General features: G+C 41.4%; 2 protein-coding genes across 2 annotated transcripts in view; both read left to right on the top strand.

Annotated features, from left to right (window-relative positions):
- VAT1L (vesicle amine transport 1 like) overlaps positions 1 to 8,029 on the top strand; it is a 31,187-nt gene extending 23,158 nt beyond the window's left edge. Inside the window, exons 7-9 of the mRNA XM_075576752.1 lie at positions 1,512 to 1,706; positions 2,544 to 2,627; positions 4,668 to 8,029. Of these exons, the coding sequence (XP_075432867.1) occupies positions 1,512 to 1,706; positions 2,544 to 2,627; positions 4,668 to 4,766 (378 nt within the window). The 3' untranslated portion in view covers positions 4,767 to 8,029. The remainder of the gene's footprint in view (positions 1 to 1,511; positions 1,707 to 2,543; positions 2,628 to 4,667) is intronic.
- Positions 8,030 to 14,261: 6,232 nt separating this feature from the next.
- On the top strand, positions 14,262 to 20,603 carry CLEC3A (C-type lectin domain family 3 member A). Its single transcript, XM_075576751.1, has 3 exons — positions 14,262 to 14,513; positions 16,220 to 16,300; positions 18,980 to 20,603. Exons 1-3 carry the CDS (start codon positions 14,399 to 14,401, stop codon positions 19,366 to 19,368), a joined length of 585 nt encoding a protein of 194 aa, XP_075432866.1. The 5' UTR covers positions 14,262 to 14,398; the 3' UTR covers positions 19,369 to 20,603.
- Positions 20,604 to 20,695: the final 92 nt, after the last annotated feature.

Raw genomic sequence — 20,695 nt, 5'->3', positions numbered from 1 at the left:
CTGTCTCTGTGTCCCTGTATTTGTGGCTCTCTCTGTATCTGTGTCTAACTCTGTGTCTGCAGCTGTGCCTCTCTCCGTCTCTGTGTTTGTCTCTGTGTCTCTGTGGCTCTCTTTGTCTCTGTGGCTCTCTCTGTGTCTATCTCTTTCTGTGTCTATCTCTGTCTCTTTCGGTTTGAGCTTCCTGCTGCATGGGACAATATAGAATAAGGCCCTTAGCCCCTTTAATGCCAAATATCCTGCAACATTTTCATCAAAAGTATTTCACGTTTTTTCTCCAGTGTGGAGTTTTGCATTCTATATGTATATGTGTAATTGTGCCAATTGGAGCGCTACTGGGAATACTGGGAAATATACAGCAGTAAACAAACAAGCCCCAAACCCACGTCCAATATGGCAAATTATTTAGTTAGTTAGTTTTAGTTAGTTTAGAGTCATTTAGTTCAATCTTTAGTCCAACACATATCACACCTACAACCACATCAAGTGATCCCTCAGCAGGTCCTACACTACCGGTGTTCTACTGTGGCCAAAAGATTGAGCTAATACAAATTCTTAAAAAACATATAGAAATGAACTAAATCATTTGTTATATTGAAAGCGAATTGAGGCTTCTTTGTTTACATTTAAATGTATAGTCATTTTTAATTGGTAAAAGTGACTTTACTTTGTTTAATTTCCCGTTTCTATATGATCATAGTTCAGGTCCCCATGGGAATCTATGTAACACTATCTTGTTAGTGATAGTTCTAGTAGGTATCCAAGAGAGATGTGCACGGGTGGAATAGTGTGTACACCAGTGGTTTTCCAACTTTTTTTGGTTAAGGAACCCTAAGTGAAATTCAGGGGAACCCCAACCCTCTCTAATAGCGCATCTGAGATCAGATGCATTGTAAGGAACCCCAACCCTCTCTAATAGCGCGTCTGAGATTAGATGCATTGTAACTTCTTCTGTATTTTATACAATTTTCAAATGACCAGAAAATTGCGGAGGGCGTGAGATTTTCTGGAGGACGTGGCGCTTACATAGGCCCTGTGCTTTTCCCCAAAGCATTTGAGCATTAGTTTTTCAGTCAAGAGACTTTAAAGATGCCACCCTTCCTAACTAACATCCATTTTTTTAGCCCTATTTTCAGCCTTGTACTTACTGGTGAAGTTACTAGTATTACTTCCTGGTTTTTAAAGGGTATTTAAATGATCACCCAATGATGCTACAGCTTCCTGTTGGCCTGAGATGTGGCTGCCATTTTGTTTCCCCTGAGGGAGATTTAAACCCGGCAGCTTCACTGATTAGCTTCTCGGGGACCGGGGAGTCAGCAGAGCTGAAAATAGTAACGTGGGACTTAAGGGGACACTATGAGGTCCAAAAAATGTTTTTAGGAGGAACTGCTCTGTTAATATGTTAACCCCCTAGTGTCCAGCGAGAAATAAAATGTGTGTCAATAAATAGCCTCCATTGTGTGTTTGTGAGGAATATATCTAGCGCCCGCAGTAATGTCTGCGCATTCTCCCAGTGGTGGCAGGTTGAAAAAGTGAATCCCATCAAACTGTACGAAGAGAACAAAGTTATGGCAGGCTTCTCTCTCCTAAACCTGCTCTTCAAGCAGGGCCGTGCTGGGCTTATTAAAGAGGTGGTGGATAAACTCCTAGCCCTGTACAAGGAGAAGAAGATCAAGCCGTTGGTTGATTCTTTATGGGCCTTGGAAGAGGTAGGACCACTTTTTTTTTTAATTTTCCAGCTGGTAATACAAATTATTAAATGCACCGCCAGGGAGACTGTATCTTTTGTGCAATGAATGGTTTTAATTAAGCAGCAAAGCCGAGTGGATTTAAACATGCGAGCGAGGTATGCTTGGCATGGGGGTTTTATTTATTTTTTGTAGTGTTTTCATGAATAATAAATAAGCACATAAGATGTGACTTTATTCAGCCAATTTTAAAATGACTGTGATGTTACAGGAAACGCAATAATGTGTTACCCAGCTCTGTATATGGGAAGATAGGCAGAAACAATGTATTCCTGTTCCAGGGTACAGCCTCTATTTGATGACATAAGTATATGGCATGTGGAGTCGGAACAACACGTCCCAATTCATAGACCAGTGTTTTGTTTTCTTGTCAGACTGTACAATCTGTATACACTGTATAGTATAAGTGCAGCCTGTGCTAGATGGGGGAATATGATATAGCATCTAGAATTGATATCTATGTATCTTGAGGATTATATCACTTCTTTCTTCAGCCACATTTTATTGACTTCGTTGCCACCTGCTGCAAACTATAGTAATACAGTGTTAATCTTCTCTCCCACTAAACGCCATTATCCACTATTAAGAACCCATGTAACACCTTGGCTCCCACAACGATGCATTGCGTGCCCTATTGGTCTTGTTATAATAATCTGGGCCAGATAACTAGTGGTAATGTTTCATGGTTGATGTATTAATCCCTTCTCTGCTGGGGGAAGTTACAGAGTCTTTGCACAGCATAGTGACAGTGAGGGAGGCTCACGGCTTGTGGCCTTTTTTGCTTCCCCTCTGTTTCAGGTGAAAGAGGCCATGCAGAGAATCCACGACAGAGGCAACATTGGGAAACTCATTTTGGACGTGGAAAAGGCCCCCACCCCTCTGGTTAGCTACAAAAACAAAATGGTTTACTATAATTGTGTGCAAATCTGTGACTGTACGCTATGTCTTGTACCAGGCAGGACGATACTTCAAGCAAACGTCCACCGCATAACCATCACACAATATTCTGCTTATTAAGGATAGTTTATTTATAGAACTTACATCTCTGTGTTTCATAAAGTAACCCCCTTCAGCACTGGCAGGGTTAAAGTTAACTTCTATAGTGCAGTGCTTTGAAGGATAAAGCACCAATTTACTAGAGGATTCTGAGGAGATTTGCAACGTTAAAGTTAGTCCAAACAGTATAACAGCAAACAGAAGGAGCGGTGCACTGAGGTGAGTAGGTAAGACCAAAACGCAGCTCTAACAAAAACGACTATTTATTTAAAAAAATGAACAAACATCACGATACTAGAAACTTCTGACGCGTTTCATCCCACAAGGAGCTTTGTCAAACTCTTTGACAAAGTCCCTTGTGGGATGAAACGCATCAGAGGTTTCTAGTATCGTGATGTTTGTCCATTTTTTCAATAAATAGTCATTTTTGTTAGAGCTGCGTTTTGGTCTTACCTACTCACCTCAGTGCATCGCTCCTTCTGTTTGCTGTTCCGGATACCCTAGCTGGTGGCACGTGGATTTCACACACAGTTGCAGGCACTTTTTCCGGTGTCTTATCTCCTCTTCAGCGGGACACACTGGATGCAGCGTGACAGCAGGTACTTTATTGGCAGAGTGGGCTGAGGGTGTCGTAGAATCAGCCAGACTGTTCTCATTGAGGACAGTCGGCGATTCTTTATGCCACCCCTTATCACCCCTCCCCCTAACCTGCTTTATTCGTCCGCTAAGAACTGCAAGTTTGTTCATTCAAGTGCCTTACATGTGTGTTATTATTACTAAGGATCATCCTACGCTCTTTAGCCCTTGGGCACTGGTGGCAGATTACCCCTGCATTGCTTCGTCAAACAGTATAACAAATTGCAACAAATGTAATTTCACTTTCTTTATTCCAAACCGCTTCCTATTTCACTGTGAGACCTTGCCAGACTATCGGGGTTATTCTCTAAATTGATTTGAATGGGACTTACTCAGCGTTAGTTCCTGATTGGCAGTAAGACACTTTAGAGCATAACCCTCTTAAGTGAGAAAATCCTTTTGAGGGTCTCATTTAAAATAAAGTGACTTATTTTCTGGTGTCGGCCAAATATTACAGATTGCAAAATATTTCTGTCTGGTTTCTAATGGCCGAAATGATACAAAATATAGAACGAACGAATTCAATGATCTCACCATGTTGTTCGGAGCCCATAAACCGATAATATATTGACAGTAGTGCAGACATTCTGCATGATTTAGCAGACACACACATAGTTAGTGTTTGCAAACAAATGGCCTATTTTCCAAATGAACCACTAGAACGGTGTTTACTGCAAATCCATTGCAGAACAAGTCCTAGCATTCACGATTCAAGATGCTGTCATTGTAGCCACCATCTGTTCCACACAGGATTGACACAGTAACTGTTTCTCCGTAAAGGAAATGGCAACAAGTAGTGTACCAAAAAGATTATCCAATACGCTTGTTGGAGAAATGTTTTTGTTACCAGCCTTTCAGCAAACACTGTGCTTTTTGACTCAAGTAATACTTGTTTATTTGCCTTTTGGATATTTTTTTCCCCGTCCAAAACCAGACCACTCTTTTTAGAATATAGTGTTCCATAACAAACATATGCACAAATGTAACAAAATAAATAGGAACGAAGGATTTGGGGATATCCTGCTGTCTTCTCAGGAATCAGATGCACAGCCCCTTCGTATTTGGGACCTTTTTTTTCTCTTTTCCCTTCGGGGTTTGTTTGCTTTAGGATGACACGTGCTGTTTTGTAAAGCACCAGGTAGAAAGGAAGGAAGCGGATAGGGTTTCGTGGCTCCATAAGAAGCAGGCGCCACACAGAATATTGGGGGAGTCCAGCGCAGCCTACCCGGTAACGCCCATCCTCCCCCCGTGACCGATTACAGATCTCAGCCTCATTGTGTTTGTTTGCAGATGGCTAATGACAGCACAGAGACCAGTGAAGCAGGAGAAGAGGAGGACGATCATGAAGGGGACACTGAGAACAAGGAGCGGATGCCATTCATCCAGTGATGACGTCCTGGGACAGTTCGGGGGAAGGTTTAGAAGACTCTATTCTGTGCATCAGTGAAGAAACCTGCTGTAGTACAGTGTGTGTTGTATTTGTCTGCAGTCAGCTGAGCTATAAGCTGTTGAGCAATGTTGTGTATAATGTGACAGTAATTGGCAGCCTGGAGTGAGGTTGGCATGTTTATGGGACTGGCTTGTGAAAGCTAATACAGCTGATCCCATGAAAACCTTTACTTTTAATGGTCCTCTAAATTGAGCCTTAACCCCTGTGCAGCCAGTGGGGCCTGCGACATATAGCGAGGCCTCTCAGGCAGCAGAGGTGTTAATATAAGGGGGATATTACATTCAATATACATGCAAATTACACGAGTAAGAAGTTACCCATGCATTTAAATAGTTACTAGGGGAATTCCTCTGGTTTAATGACTGTCTGCCGTTGTAGCCGTCCAAAGCCAGGCACAGGACTGTCACTACAACTCAAGTGGAAAGGTTGTGGTTGTGGTCAGCGCATGTACCATACTTCCAAAAGGTATCCAAATAAGAGGGTATTACCCAGAAAAATACACAAAAACACAGAATACAGTGTAAATACAACTGTACAAATACAAATAAAATATGGGTACATACTGATAGTGGGATGATGATAAATAGATAAATATACAGTACTCACACGGCCGTGTGTGAGCTAGTTCACATCAGATAAGTCTTTCAGGTCAGTGCTACGTAGCTTCCTCCTGTTCAATCAACCAGTATGATCAGACACTGTAATGGGGAGTGGCGGGTGTCTCTCCCGTAATCCCGATGGAGAAAATGGGCAAATCCGCAAGTCAGGTACATAAACAATTTATTGATAAAAGAATAACCCAAACTCACACAAAAATACACTGACCAGGTCTGAATCCCGTCTCGAGTCCTCCGTTTGCGGTGTAATCCTGCAGGCGCGTCCGATGTCAGAACCACTTGCGAAGGGCTCGTCTTAGGTACGGATGCTGAGAGTGGCCAAAACTTCAAACGTACACCGGCAGGGAACTACGCGTTTCGCGAAATCACTCGCTTCCTCAGGTTCCTGCCGGTGTGTGTGTCTTCCCTACTATATTTATACCTGATATCGTATCAATCAGGGCAGGGGGGAGTATACTAATCCTTTAGAAAGTGTGTCACAGTGTATGTCACAGCGCTCATTCAATCTCTGTGTCTGCAAGGCGGAGCATATACAAAACTTCACCTTAGCTCAGTACCGCCCCTCTCTTCCTATTCAGTAACAATTATTAACAGATAATGGCATAATATAATAAATACCAATGTAGATAATTTATACAAAATTTTAAAAAAAGGACATCTTCTACAGCAGATTAAAAACAGAAAAACCTCAACGTACTATGGTAGTCTATATGTGAAAATGATCAAGGTATCATGTTCATTGTTTGGAACGATCATAGAGATTAAACAAACAAATGTTCCATAATCCTAATATATATATATATATATATATATATATATATATATATATATCCTGGTAACTCATGGATTCTTCTCAATAGACACTTTAAACATATTAAAAATGCATCCTACACCAAAAAGACATAACGGCCAATATTCGAAAAAATAAATAAAAAATGAGAACTTTAAACAGGGGAAGTAAGCTCAACTAACTATACTACACCACCTAATGGTAATTATACCCGATAGGAATAATACAGAACATTGTGTTGCATCAGGTTTTTTGGTATTGCAACACATATTAAATATTTTAGGGAGCTCCCCAGTCACCTTGTTCTACTACAACTCAAGTGCCAACCCTCCCCCATCCCTATTATATTCTATTTCTGGTCCAAGTAATCATCCCCCCACCCCCTTCTATAGCCAGAGAGAGCTAACCTCTGCAATGCTGGAAAGGCCAGCAACATTGTAGGCCTGTCAATGCAGTAAGGGTTAAACCTATTAAGAGCCTTATGACACTTGCTCTAATCAGTTAATTAAGTGGCCAGACCTTTGTGACTGGCCTCAATACCATTAGGTCTTTGAACAGCAGGGACAGAAGAATGAGTTTATTGATTTTTCGTGCAAAGTTCAGTATTCGTGTTAAAAAGAAGGTGCGCCTCACTTGGGGGGACAGTCATTAAACTGCAATACTGCCGGTCGGAGTACTGTCGCACGGAGAAACTCCTGTTGACTTTGAGCGTTTCTGTGCCATACTTCCCCGATTTGGAACCATCCCAATTTAATGAGTAACCCCTTGAACACGGAGTGTAGTATTTTTCATATTTATTTGTTGTGTTTTGCCTCTATTTAAGAAAATACTTCGTTAAGTTTAAGGGGCAGAACTACCCCACAGCTTTGTCCCTTTATCTCGCATCGCCACGGATTCAACTGGATTTGAACTGCCAAAGTAGGTAAGGATTTAGCATAACATAGATTAAACCCACTGTAATAGTTTTACACCTCACCTATCCTGGGTAAGAGGCGGGCTGTAGGAGAGGTGACTGGTATAATAAAGCAGCAACCAAGAGAGAGAACCATTAATGTGCAGGGAGTGCACCACCAGGTGCACCACCTGGCGCCCAAGAGACTGATCCATCATTGTCAGCGGGATAACCCAGAGTTACTAACTCCAAGTGATTCTGGATAGTTCATCTGGATTGAGTAATTCCTCCAAACAGTAAAGGTGTGGGTTCTGTATTTTGAGATGTGGGCTAGGGCACAGTTTGGAAGGTGATACATTGTTAACTTTACGTTACCCAGCTTGTCACCACAGGAGGAAATAGCACAGCTGAGAAATATTCAACAATTAATGTAATAAACACTGATACCACATGTATTACTACAACACAGTATTAGTAGAGTTAAATACAAGTCCTACACATTGTGTTGCTAACACTTCTAGCCAAGGAAGAGTTAATACATTACAGTATTCCGTATACTGACATTCCATTGAATGACAGATAATGATGCTAATAATATAAGTTCTAATGCAAATTAAATATAGAAGCACTGAATTATATTTATAACAGTATTTAAAATAAAATCCCCGTCGTTGCAGATAAAACCACTATGTTGCCGATTTATTTTTTACACTGGATTCTATTCCCCACGTTGTTGTTCAGTTTGCCTTAATTATATGATCTGCAGCCAAAGCCGCGTGAGATGAAGCGAGACGTTGTGAGATTGTGTGTGTGTTGCCGTAGAGCTTTTTGTTATCTTGTGCCTAAAAACTTGTTTACATGAAAAGTAACATATATAAATAAAATGATCAGCATAGCAAAGAACACGTGTCATGTCCATTATAATCTGCACACTTAACGTCAACCTGGTTTTGTTAACAAGAGACGTGTGAATGTGCTCACAACTGATATTTGTATTTGCTGTAGACAAAGTTGAAGTTTGTTGTCACTTTGTTACTCACCATAACGTATTTTGTGTCTGGTTGTAACCACTACCAGCTTCACATTGCATAGCCAGTAACCAGCCTAAGGCTGCGCTTATACAGCCGGTGACGCGACCGATGGCGTCACCCATCGCCATTGTGACGAATTGTATTTGGAAGTTTAGGCGACGTCGCTGGATGACATCATAAAAGGGAAGGGCAGAGGCACGGAGAAGCTCCCGATTGACCGCAAGGGGAGACCGTCGCCGGAAAAAAATCAAATATCAGTGACTACCACATTTCTGGTAGCAATGTCGCTCCATCGCTCTGTCGCGGTCGTGTGCACTATAAGCGCACGCGACCGTGACAATGCATTTGTTTTGTCGCGTCGCCGGCACTATAAGCGCAGCCTAACACTGATGAGACTAAAAAGGTTGAGTCTGTGAGTAGGTTACTGACTCTGCACTTCTTTAACCCAGGCTGTGCTGGAAAAGCTGTGTAATAAGCAGGCATATGCTTACAGGATCCATCTTGAAATGGTGAAGAAGCAAATAACTGACACACTGCGAGTGCTCATTTACATGTCATTACCCAGAATCCTTGGCTGCAGAGGTTGCGGAGCTGTCTGACATGAATGTGCTCACAAGTGGGATTATTATTTGCTGTTAACAAGAGAAATACTCATCTTTGAAATGCATTTCCAAATACTATATAGTAGGGAGTTGGTGAAGTTTTTGTGGCATGTGTGTTATGCAGAATTATTTGTGTAGATCGTTTGCGTTTTTCAGATTCCCTGGATGGATTGGCCTGTGAGCCCCTCAGGTATTTGCAACATCACAAGGTGCTTCATTATTACTAAAATCCTTCATTCTTCATTGGACCAAATAAAGGCCGTTATAGCCCCAGAATGTGAAGGTCACAGGCGTCTAAGAACGCATCATATCTACTCAAAAATGGCCTCTTACTCAAACATGGATGAAACCAGACTTATCGTAACAAAAGGTCTGTAACAGTAATGAGATTAGCAGGTCATGCTCAAGCACCCCCCCCCCCCTAATTATTTAAAAGAAATAAATTGAGTGAAAAAAGAGGTAATTTACAAATGTGAAGAAGTTGTGGAAATATTGAAATTCAAGAAAAATTTATGGCATTGTGCTGATATTTGCTTTTTACAACTTTGCATTAAAATTCATATCTCACCTAACAGCATTAGCAGGATATCGTGTTGGCATTATTCACGCTGGTACGCTTTGTATGGTGTGCGTCATGTTCATACAGAGGAATCGTTAATATCTACTTGCATTTGTCACACGACATAAACACTGGTTTTAGACATTGGCGCACTGAGGTACTCATTCTGTGCGTCTGTTTTACAACTAAATCACGTATAGTGGTGCTTTATACAGGCGCATTGCCCCCCTTATTGCGAGTTGTGCCCCTTTGCATAAGCAAGTTCTTAATTGTATGCAAATTAGATAAACCTACAACGCAATAATGAGGGGCAATTTTAACTAAATATGTGGCAAGGTTTTCTGCTTGTTCATATAGGAGTTTGAATGCTTCTCGGGGGAAAAACAAAAAGTTTACAAAGTAACAGTGTATCCTCGTCTTGTTTCCTTTACCATCAGGTTGTCATGGATTGCTTTGCAGAGATTAAACAATTATACCATCTCTGATCAAGGACCAAAATACCCTGATGGACCGCTTTAAAAGGTGTAAAGTAACCTTTTTTCTGGAGTATAACGGTCCTAGAATGCTACTTTAATATATGTTTAATGCACTCACTATGACAGATCTGCAGAGATGGGTTAGATTAGGAAGGGAGACATTGTTATACACTGCAGAGATGGGTTAGATTAGGAATGGAGACATTGTTATACACTGCAGAGCTGGGTTAGATTAGGAATGGAGACATGCTTATACACTGCAGAGATGGGTTAGATTAGGAATGGAGACATGCTTATACACTGCAGAGATGGGTTAGATTAGGAATGGAGACATGCTTATACACTGCAGAGATGGGTTAGATTAGGAATGGAGACATGCTTATACACTGCAGAGATGGGTTAGATTAGGAAGGGAGACATTGTTATACACTGCAGAGATGGTTAGATTAGGAATGGAGACATGCTTATACACTGCAGAGATGGGTTAGATTAGGAATGGAGACATGCTTATACACTGCAGAGATGGGTTAGATTAGGAATGGAGACATGCTTATACACTGCAGAGATGGGTTAGATTAGGAGGGGAGACATTGTTATACACTGCAGAGATGGGTTAGATTAGGAATGGAGACATTCTTATACACTGCAGAGATGGGTTAGATTAGGAGGGGAGACATTGTTATACACTGCAGAGATGGGTTAGATAAGGAATGGAGACATTCTTATACACTGCAGAAGTCTCTGGGTGGCTATTCATATCCAGCAGAGAAAACTGATGCTTTTGTTGCTAAGCAACATCTTGTAATTATCACCAGAGTCCTCTCGCTGCTGAATTTCCAGTTTTAAACACATCCATATATGTGGTCTATTAACCCCGTTCTGTGCCGGAGAGATTTTGCAAGTACCTCTGGCAGTGATGAGGTTAACCTCAGCTGCGATCTGTTAGCAGAAAGATGGAAAAACGTTAAAAAAAAAAAATGATTCTTGTTGTCACTGGTATTTTATTAGGTTATTGCTGCAGTGTCGTCAAACTCATAGATTTGTGCCACTGCTTTGTTGATGATACTGGGTTCATTTGTCATCTCAAAAGGTTATGTATCATTTTTATTCAAATCACATAGCAACAAAATCGAGCTGCAATATATTGAACTACCTTAACGGAAAGGTCAATTGGAACAGCTAGTCTGCATTTTATATAAAACTGTTCCTGTACATTTTAATACAGAGTGCTGGTACAAATACTGTATAGAGATATCGCTCTATATAGATGAATCTACTTTATATTTCAGAATGTCTGTGTCTCATATTATGCACACCTAAACTATAAGACCTAGAACTACCACACTTGGAAGGATTACTTTATGTACCAAAATAAAATGAACTGTCATGGTTTGGATCTTCTCTGACACTCCAAAGGGAGTGCTGCTAGGTACGTTAGAGTTACTACACTTTCTCAAGCAAATTGGCTACTGTGTTATACCAGGTAAACTATGTATCTGGCACATGAGATCAGATTAGTGACATCATAATACACATAGCCTGGTGGCAGATAAGGAAAGTCCGATAGCTGTAAAGTTTTACACAGAGCAGGCGAAGAAAGAGAGAGGAAGTAAGTTGGCACGTGTGAGAAAGTAAGAATGCTGAAGGAGCGAGAGGCGGAAAGGTTTGGGGACGAGAGAGAGATTAATACACACACGTACACTGTGTTCACGAAAAAGGGGATTACTTCAGTTTTTCAGCATATTTTATATATTTAAGCATGAACACAGCCCTAATCTAACACTTTCACTTCCAAAGCAATGCAGGTACACAGCATTGATCTAACACTTTCACTTCCAGCCTTATGGGAGAAGTAGCGGGAGAGGGAGTGGCTCAGTGAGTAAAGACACTAACTGGCACTGAGTTTGAAGCAGGGGAGCCTGGTTCAATTCTCGGTGTCAGCTCCTTGTGACCTTGGGCAAGTCACTTTATCTCCCTGTACCTCAGGCACCAAAAAGATAGATTGTAAGCTCATCTGGGCAGGGACATGTGCCTGCAAAATGTCTCTGTAAAGCGCTACGTAAAACTAACAGCGCTATACAAGAATAAACTATTATTTATTATTAATCTAAACCTTTCACTTCCAAAGCAAAGCATTGCAGCCCCTGACAACACAGAGATATTATGACTATAGAGAACCAGTAGCTCCCTGGAAAAGGACAACACTTCAATCCATCTGATAGTTCTGCAACCTGAGAGCTATTTCTGGAATGTCACATATATATTGGTCAGGAAGTACTGCTGCTTTTGTAACCATGACAACTTGGACCAGGATATCTGCTGGGTTCTCAGAGTTACAGACTGCAAATCCAGGACTGGCAGTTGTGCTAAAGCAGGGATGGCCAACACCAGTCGTCAAGGGCCACCAACAGGTCAGGTTTTCAGGATATGCCTGCTTCAGCACAAGTGGCTCAGTCATTGACTAAGCCACTGATTGAGCCACCTGTGCTGAAGCAGGGATATCCTGAAAACCTGACCTGTTGGTGGCCCTTGACGACTGGAGTTGACCACTCCTGTACTAGAGGTTGCCACCGTTTAGCATTATTACCAATCGGAGACTTTCATGCATAAAGTCCAGTCTACATGACCTATCTATATGCCACTCCTTATGCATATATAACACTGAATCCTACCGGAGTATGGAAAAAGGTTGGCTCTGTGGCTGCATTAGCCTTGCTCAGTTTTCGACTGAATGACCCCAACTGTGCTTCCTTCCTCCAAAACAAACATCAAAATATCTTCCGTGCTTCTTTCAGAGGGAAAAGCAAGGTATTTCCTAAGTAAATATCCGACAGGTAATGCCACGTATCACCTCTCCAAGTACAGCTCTTTATTCCTTTTGCACAGAGAGAAGTTTCTCAATAAAAACATGCACACACATCACAAAACTTCAATTGAATTAAGTGTATTAACATCTGTATGATTATTCCGTTATGCATTTACGTGTAGGGTTATGTACACAATGATCTGAATGTATTATAAACTACATTTCTTCAACATAGTTGCTAGACTAGATAGTTTGGGCACCAAACACACATGTAATGCACTTGCAGAATGTATTACATTTCCAGGAGTGTTACTGGGGTGTGATTGTTCTGGAACCAAAGGGAAATACGCTGGGTAATATATGGCCAGACAGCTTAACTAGTTTCCTTTTACAAGCACCACAAGTTCTACGAGTTTTCTTCACTTTATTGAAAAGCAGCAGATCACAAATATACTTGTAGATGGTGCAGTGAGAGAGAGTTTGTCTGCAATAATAGTGCTTGATAGTAAGGACAAAAAGTAAAAACGATACTCTACCAAGAGCTGGGGGCATGAGTAGTGCTTGCTTAGCCGGCTGAGATTGAAAGAAAGCAAACTGGAGGGTGTCTCGCAGGAACAGAGCCTGGGCTAAGGACACTGTGAATCCAGGCAGGGGGTATCGGAACAGTCCACTATGCCAGGGGAATAACGGGTTGTCATAGCAACCACTTGCAGGAGGCCAGGAGATAGGGAAAGAAACTAATGTATCTATATCGCCTGCACTGAGAATAATAACTGCAGGGAAAGTACAACTGCATAAAGGGCCAGCAGGCAGAGCTGCAAAAAGGGGAAAAAAAGAACAGAACTATGATTCTTGTTCCATGACAGTGATAACATATGGCACCAAATCAATAACTCGTTATCAAGGCCCATCCTGACTCGTGCTGCATATGCGGATAAATTATTAGCGCTCTCTTACTGTGCATCCACAGGAGGTGTCACAGAAGATCGCTTCTCAGGGGCAGCATTTTCCCAAAGCATCCAAAGCCTACCACATACCAATGTGCAAATAACACACGAGTAATACGCATCAAGGTCTCAGAACATATGATTTGGCTTTAAACTGCATTAAAAATTAATCTAGACACATCCTCTCACGACATGAGTGCATCAAAGTAGTTATGTAAAGCCACTGGCCTCACCCATGTCACAGGGAGCAAGAAGAGGAGATGAGTGAATTGTTACTGGAGTCACTATCTACATTTCTTATGATTGTTTATTCCATATTTCTTCCAGCAAATAAACTGACTTTTCCTAGCTGACACATACCTATTTGCTATAGAAAATGTAATTCAATTTTGCAGAGACACGGACGTACAGAGTGCCATTAACAGGACAACATGTGTGAGCCGTAGTCTCCTACACTTTACCTACGATGGAAACATCTCCCATAACGTCTTCAGTCTTTTTACCTTTGCCGCTGATGAAGAGCGAGTGAAAAGGATTCATTCATTCATGGAAAAATACTCACAATGTTCAAAAGTAGAGTGCGTGAGAAATGCCTAAATGTGAAGACAGCGCAAACAAAAATGAGCAGAGGATGGAGAACAAGGAGGCACCTTATGCTTGAGCCAAGTGAAGTATTTGACACATTCGTAAGCAAGGAGCAGAGCCAGCTGTGTCAGGCCACTTTTATAAAGCTGACCTCAACCAGCTCTGGTTGAGTTGGGTTTATGTGCTTTGCTCTTCTCCATCTCCTATATACCAGCTTCTATGTATGTATACCAATGGTAGCTTCTTGTTAGCTTTTAATTAGGAACATGGCAAAGGCTGGACTTGTCATTTGTCTCTTCATTACCATACTACTGCTGGATCAGACCAATGGACAATCATCCAAATTAAAGAGTCGGAAGGACCGCAGATCCAAGGAGAAAGGTGAGGATTTGTGGCAAGACTTGAATGTAAGAAGGAAGGGATTTGTAATCCTCAAAATTATCATAAATTCCCTTCTATTAGATGCCAGTATGATAAATATAAATAACAGGGCAATATCACATCAACACATAGACTCTCCATATACTCTACATCACTATATCCCACTTGGTTCAAAGCGTCCAACGTTAAAAGTTCTCCTATAATTGCTTTGTTAAGTTGATAATACTTTAAATCAATTATTGTACACACATATGTATCCTGGTTATTCAGTAAATGCACTGTTTTTATTATTGACATTAATATTTTTCACAGAATTTTGATTTATTTAAGTATTTATTGCTGATTCTGTCAGGTACTTCATGCATGTTTTTTTTAGCATATACAAAATAATAATAAAATGCATGTGTATCTAAAAACCCTTCATAGATTACACGCTATAACCGTATCTGTTCTGACCTGTAGTGTAGTGTTAACTTTTTTGGAGTTTCAAACATGTTACATCTGTTTACTGAACCATGTTTTTATTTCATTTTACATACAGTATGCCCTTAACTTAAAGAACATTCAAACACGTGAGTAACGGGGTCACAGTAAGAATGATACTGTACTTGGAGCCATCAATCATCAAGACCACATAGTAGAGAGCAGTTTGGGCACATGATAGGAGTCAGAAATTGATTAATCTAATAGTCTGGTTTAATTCCAAAATTCTGATCAAACTCTTAAAGCCGCTGTCCCCTTCAAAATGCATTTAACCTCATATTATCCTGCAGCTTTGTTTGTAAATACAAATTCCTAAAGATAAAGCAGCTACTGATAATTCTTTATTTGCTTGGCTCTGTGGTTCCACGACAATCACTGATGGCTATTTTATTCCATGTATTGGGCCAATATTTGCTCAATTTGGTATATCAGGAATGGAAAATTAATCAATGGGAGAAGATAGTGGGGACACCGCCTGTCTGGGAAAGGCACAAAAAGTGTATTTGTTAGTAAAGCAGAGTGAATTGCTGCTTAAGGAAGATCAACCCATAGATCAAATCATTGACATTAATTATAGCTATTGGATAATACATTTTTGACTATTTTCTGCCTCTTTAGACTTGAGATTCCATTTGTATTTTCTGTTTGCATTAGATAATGATACTAGGAGTGTATACTGTACAGTATTCAGATAATTGTGAGGAATAAGAGGAGGAGACATTTAGAAAACACCTACAGTAATTATGGGATTCATTAATCTTTCGATATCTCTTCACATAATCTGCTAGATCTGTGCTGGCATAAATCTATCCACCACGGAGAATTCAACCACGATTCTCTATGTATATCAATGTTTATTGGGTTTAAACAGGAAACAGTAATGCGGATGCTTTTTAATCTGCACGAAAAGTAAAATATGGAAGCAAAATATATGGAAAATGAGCACATAGAAGTTCTAGGGACACAGCGGTGACTGTTAAATAATAGTATGAGGATAAAAGGCCATAAAACTCCAGCACACAGAGTAAGTAAATAATAAATGGTGTTGGATTAAATCACCAAGGACATCAATGTTTTGGTTCCCATTGGGACCATCAACAGGTCTAATGAAACATTGATCCCAAGCATACTGTAATCACTTTCACTATAGTGTTTCATCTTTGGACAGTAACATGCAAATAAATAAGTTATTATCACGGCTCAATTAATTGTCTTGTTTAAAGAAAAGGACGACTTGAAGACACAGATCGACAAGCTATGGCGTGAGGTCAACTCCCTGAAGGAAATGCAGGCATTACAGACAGGTAAATAAGCTCAATATATGTAATTTCCTAGTGAACACGATTCACTATTAATTCAAGCTTGAAGCCCGTACTGCTTAACCTCTTCACTGCCAGTCTCAGGTCTTCCTGACGGGGAAGGGGACACTTCTGGTCTCATTTCCTTTGGTATTTAAGGCCCATGTTTACTAAGCAGTCTTCTGCGTTAAGGCCCCTTCCAGCACCCATTCAAATCAATAGGCTGAAAGGCATCTTCCATCACTGCCGGGTGCTGTCTTATGGCAAAACATTGCTTAGTAAATTGGAGCCTAAATGGGCTCAGCCTTGGGGACTTGGGTGTTGGACAAAAAACAAAGTGACATAACTCATGCATTTCTACTCTTGAGATTTCAACCTGGTTCTTCCAGTACAACATTAGATGTCATGGAACAGGAATACCCCTATCTGCACTTCTGTTTCACCCCCCCCCCCTTTCCTCGCAGCCCTGCTTGCCAGCTTATTAGTGCCAGCTGTATGTGTTTGGTTCTGCACACAAACACAGTGCTTGTGTGATAAATATAGTGCCATTTCCCCTCTCCCTGCAGCTTGCTGTATTAGAGATGCAACATTATTGCTACATGTTGTAGCTCCCCCAGACACTCCTGTGAGTTGCCATAGCAGCCCCAGCCTTTCTCTCAAATGGGCTAGTCTGCTTTCTCCCCCTCTGCTCTGCCCACAGATGGTCTGTCCCCAGACTATCTTACTACCCAGCATACATTGCCATTTCCTTTCCACCACACCACTGGACGAGTGAGTACCTTGCTGTAACCCCTGTAATGGTGCTGCAGGATTATCTTTTCACCTCCCTTTACTACTAAGCACACACAGAGATATTTAGACCTACACCTCTACACAAGAGACTGTTTTTCCCTGCTTTCTCCAAAATAAAGTAAGAAAAGAAACAGACCTTGTCGTGCTTGGAAAAGAGGGCCGAGTTGACACTATCTGAGCTAAGTCATCCTACACGTGACCCTCTGGCTTCCAGAATATTAGAATATAGCTGTCATTGTCAACTGATAGAATAGAGCAAGGTTTCCCATTATGAACCCAAAAGTAGATTTTTTTAAATGGAAAATCTTTAACTTTAAATACTGAGATCGCCATTAAAGTTCAAGATGTGACGAGTGAGCGAGCCTTTCAGTGAGTGAGACTCACTCCATTTGAGTGACTTTTCATAGGCCTGTAATAAACCTGCAATGGCACAGTGGAAAAAAACATGGTCAGATGGCCCCAACGATTTATTAATTATTTTAGTCTTTGAACTACAGACCTCCTGCCAGAAACAACATTTCAGCGGCCACTTTAAGAAAGGACGGATTATGTACTTTCAGAGAACATTTTACATCTTGAACGCATTGCTTTTTTTAGGGAGAACACAAACATTATAGCTGACGTCTTACGTATGTTTACGGAGACAAGACAGTCTTCTGCAAAAAAAAACTCTGTGCTTTGGCTCTTAAATGTCCAGAGTACAAAAAGGAATTCAGAAACCTGCATCTGGATTTAACTTGGATGCACACTTCTCTCCTGTGGCTGAGACCAACACTGCCTCACAATACAGTTTTACACACTGGTCAGTCTTCAAGAACAACATCAGGATTATTATGCAAGGTGCTGCAGGCATAACGTTAGCATTTGATGCTATTTTGAGCCTGAGACTCTAGTTAACTTAAGGCAAACTTAGAAATAGTTTGGATAGAAAATGATATAACTCATGCTGTCTTGTTGAATTGACTCTCATAAGTTTATGCTATCAACAGTAGCTTCCGTTGCCTCCTGCTCTGAAGGGTTTACTGGTCAGGGAGTATCTGTGCGGTTCTCAAATCTAGAAGAGCAGGCCAGTGATCTAAGAGGTCAAAGGTCTCAGTACCAGTGAGGTTTTAATTACTCTCTGTCCATAGATTTATAGCAACCTCCATAAATGCAAAGAATGCACAGCACGTCCCTCCAGTAACAGCTAATTGTGTTTGTGCTAAAAAAAATAAAAAAATAGGCTATTATAGAACTGGCCTCTCTGTATATGTGAAGTCTCTCTCCCACCTGTGTTGCCTTATTCCTATACAAACAGATCTTCTCTAATCTCACCTATATAGATTTGTCACTGCGTAGTGGGCTTAACATGAACAGCTAAGTTAATTGTATGCATGCACGGTGAGAAGATTAATATGACTTATAGATGTGGGGTCATTGATGACTTTAGTGTAATGACGACATACTGTATCATAAAGTAACTATCGTACTCCACTGAGGTTTAGAAAGGAAGCAGTTACTTACATTTCTGTGGACTCACTCCACAAGATGATCCGTAACCAGACGATTTCATTATAGTGACACTTATTTCTGTGGACTCACTCCACAAGATGATCCGTAACCAGCTGATTTCATTATAGCGACACTTATTTCTGTCGCTTGGGTTGAACGAGCGGCTCAGTGAGTAAAGACTGAAAGCGATGACACAGACTTTGCAGCAGGGCTGCCTGGTTCGATTCCCTGTGTCAGTCTTGGGCAAGTCACTTTAACTCCCTGTGCCTCAGGCACCAACGTTAGATTGTTAGCTCTACAGGGCAGGGACTGAGTCTGCAAATTTCTATGTACAATGCTGTCAGCACTATAGAAGAAGAAATATAGGATTTATTTAGTAAGAAAGTGTTATTTTCTTCACAGTCTGCCTGCGAGGCACCAAAATTCATAAGAAGTGCTACCTGGCATTTGAAGAAGTGAAGCACTTCCACGCAGCCAACGAGGACTGCATAGCGAAAGGAGGAACCCTGGCTATCCCCAGAGATGCTGATGAGAACAACGCCCTCCGTGACTACGGGAAGAGGAGTCTACCTGGGGCAGGAGAATTCTGGTTGGGAGTCAACGACATGGTGAACGAGGGCAAGTTTGTGGATGTCAATGGGATTGCTATTACATACTTTAATTGGGATCGGTCACCGAATGGAGGCAAGCGTAAGAATTGTGCCCTCCTTACACAGGCTTCTCAAGGGAAATGGGCAGAGGAAGTGTGTCGCAGTTTAAAGAAATATGTTTGTGAGTTTATTATCCCGTAGAGGGTTGTTCTGTGCAGGGTGCATGCAGGGCAGCGATATGTCAACTAGAACATTAGAGACATATATTTACTAAGTGGTTCCAAGACATAAGGTGGCCTATTGACTTGAATGGGCTAAAAGGTACCTTACAACTTAGCACCACTTAGTCAATATGGCACTCTGCTCCTTCCCTGGCACAGGAGCATATAATTTATTGTGTTGCAAACCCTTGTGACCGCAAAGGGTGAAGGATTTCTGCACGAAGCGGCTCTGGGTTTTAGAATGGGCCAGAACCACTTGGTGCTGGGACTTTACAATCCATAGCGGCAGCTCGCTGTTCTGTGGCAGAGTAGGCAGCTTTAAACAGATTCTGTATCCCAGGACTAACTAGAGGACAGAACCTCTGCTTGTATTGTGCAGGGACGAGGCATCCAGTAGGAGGCACCAATGTTGAGAAGGAGGTGAAGTGCAGTTACAGCAGGGGAGGGCAACTCCAGCCCTCAAGGGCCACCAACAGGTCAGATTTTCAGGGTATCCCTGCTTCAGCGCAGATGATGCCGTAGAAGATTGAGCCACCTGTGCTTAAGCAGGGATTTTCTGAAAACCTGAGGACTGGAGTTTCCCAGCCCTGAGTATAATTTGCATGATACATAGATTGTACCACCATTGGACTATCACACTCAGAGTGCCCTGCCATGTGACCCTGCCACAATGCCCACTTATTAAAAAGGAAGCCAAAAAGGATACAGTGTCGCTAGTTTAAATGATCACCATCATGAGATATTTCCTCTCACTAGGCCCCGTTAAGTAGGGACCACAGCCCCCATGCACGCAGTTCAAAGGTCAATTTTCCATAAGCCGTTTATTGCTGAAACCTGGGTTATTTAATACTGACGGTGAGAGTTGATCCCTAGACTAATACTGCAATTCTACTGAAGCTGGGAACGTCTTCTGCATTTCAATCCAAGGTGTCCCTATCTGCAAGCCTCCCATGGACACGTTACACATCGGCTCACCATCAGGCCGACACACAGCATGAGGGCCACAGCTTGTAACTTGTTAGCCCTTCACTGCAATAGGGACGGATAATTCATTGCAAACAATGCGCTGTTGGTCTCTCTGGCATTGAGGGAGTTAAATCAATGGATTGTGTTTGAAATTCACAACATGATTTGATATTTTGTACCGACAGCCTGCTTCCCCCTTTCCTCCTCGTCACCTTCTTCTGACATATATAATAAATCATGTGAAAAGCTTATTTGAATATGTGGCTGATTTGTTGGCGATCGATTCGTTGCTCTCACACTCATCTGAGATCCTTTCACTGCTACAAGACACACAACAGAAT

The sequence above is a fragment of the Ascaphus truei genome, chromosome 19 (assembly GCF_040206685.1).
Source record: "Ascaphus truei isolate aAscTru1 chromosome 19, aAscTru1.hap1, whole genome shotgun sequence".
In the NCBI taxonomy this organism is placed as follows: Eukaryota; Metazoa; Chordata; class Amphibia; order Anura; family Ascaphidae; genus Ascaphus; species Ascaphus truei.
Note: the sequence above shows the minus strand (reverse complement) of the source record. Positions and strands in the feature narration are given on the sequence as shown.

Excerpts from the sequence above, each read along its gene's own strand:
- CLEC3A (XM_075576751.1), top strand. The coding sequence starts at position 14,399 with ATGGCAAAGGCTGGACTTGTCATTTGTCTCTTCATTACCATACTACTG. Across the intron at positions 14,514-16,219 it reads CCGCAGATCCAAGGAGAAAG|AAAAGGACGACTTGAAGACA; the intron begins GTGAGGATTTGT and ends TCTTGTTTAAAG. Across the intron at positions 16,301-18,979 it reads AATGCAGGCATTACAGACAG|TCTGCCTGCGAGGCACCAAA; the intron begins GTAAATAAGCTC and ends TTTTCTTCACAG.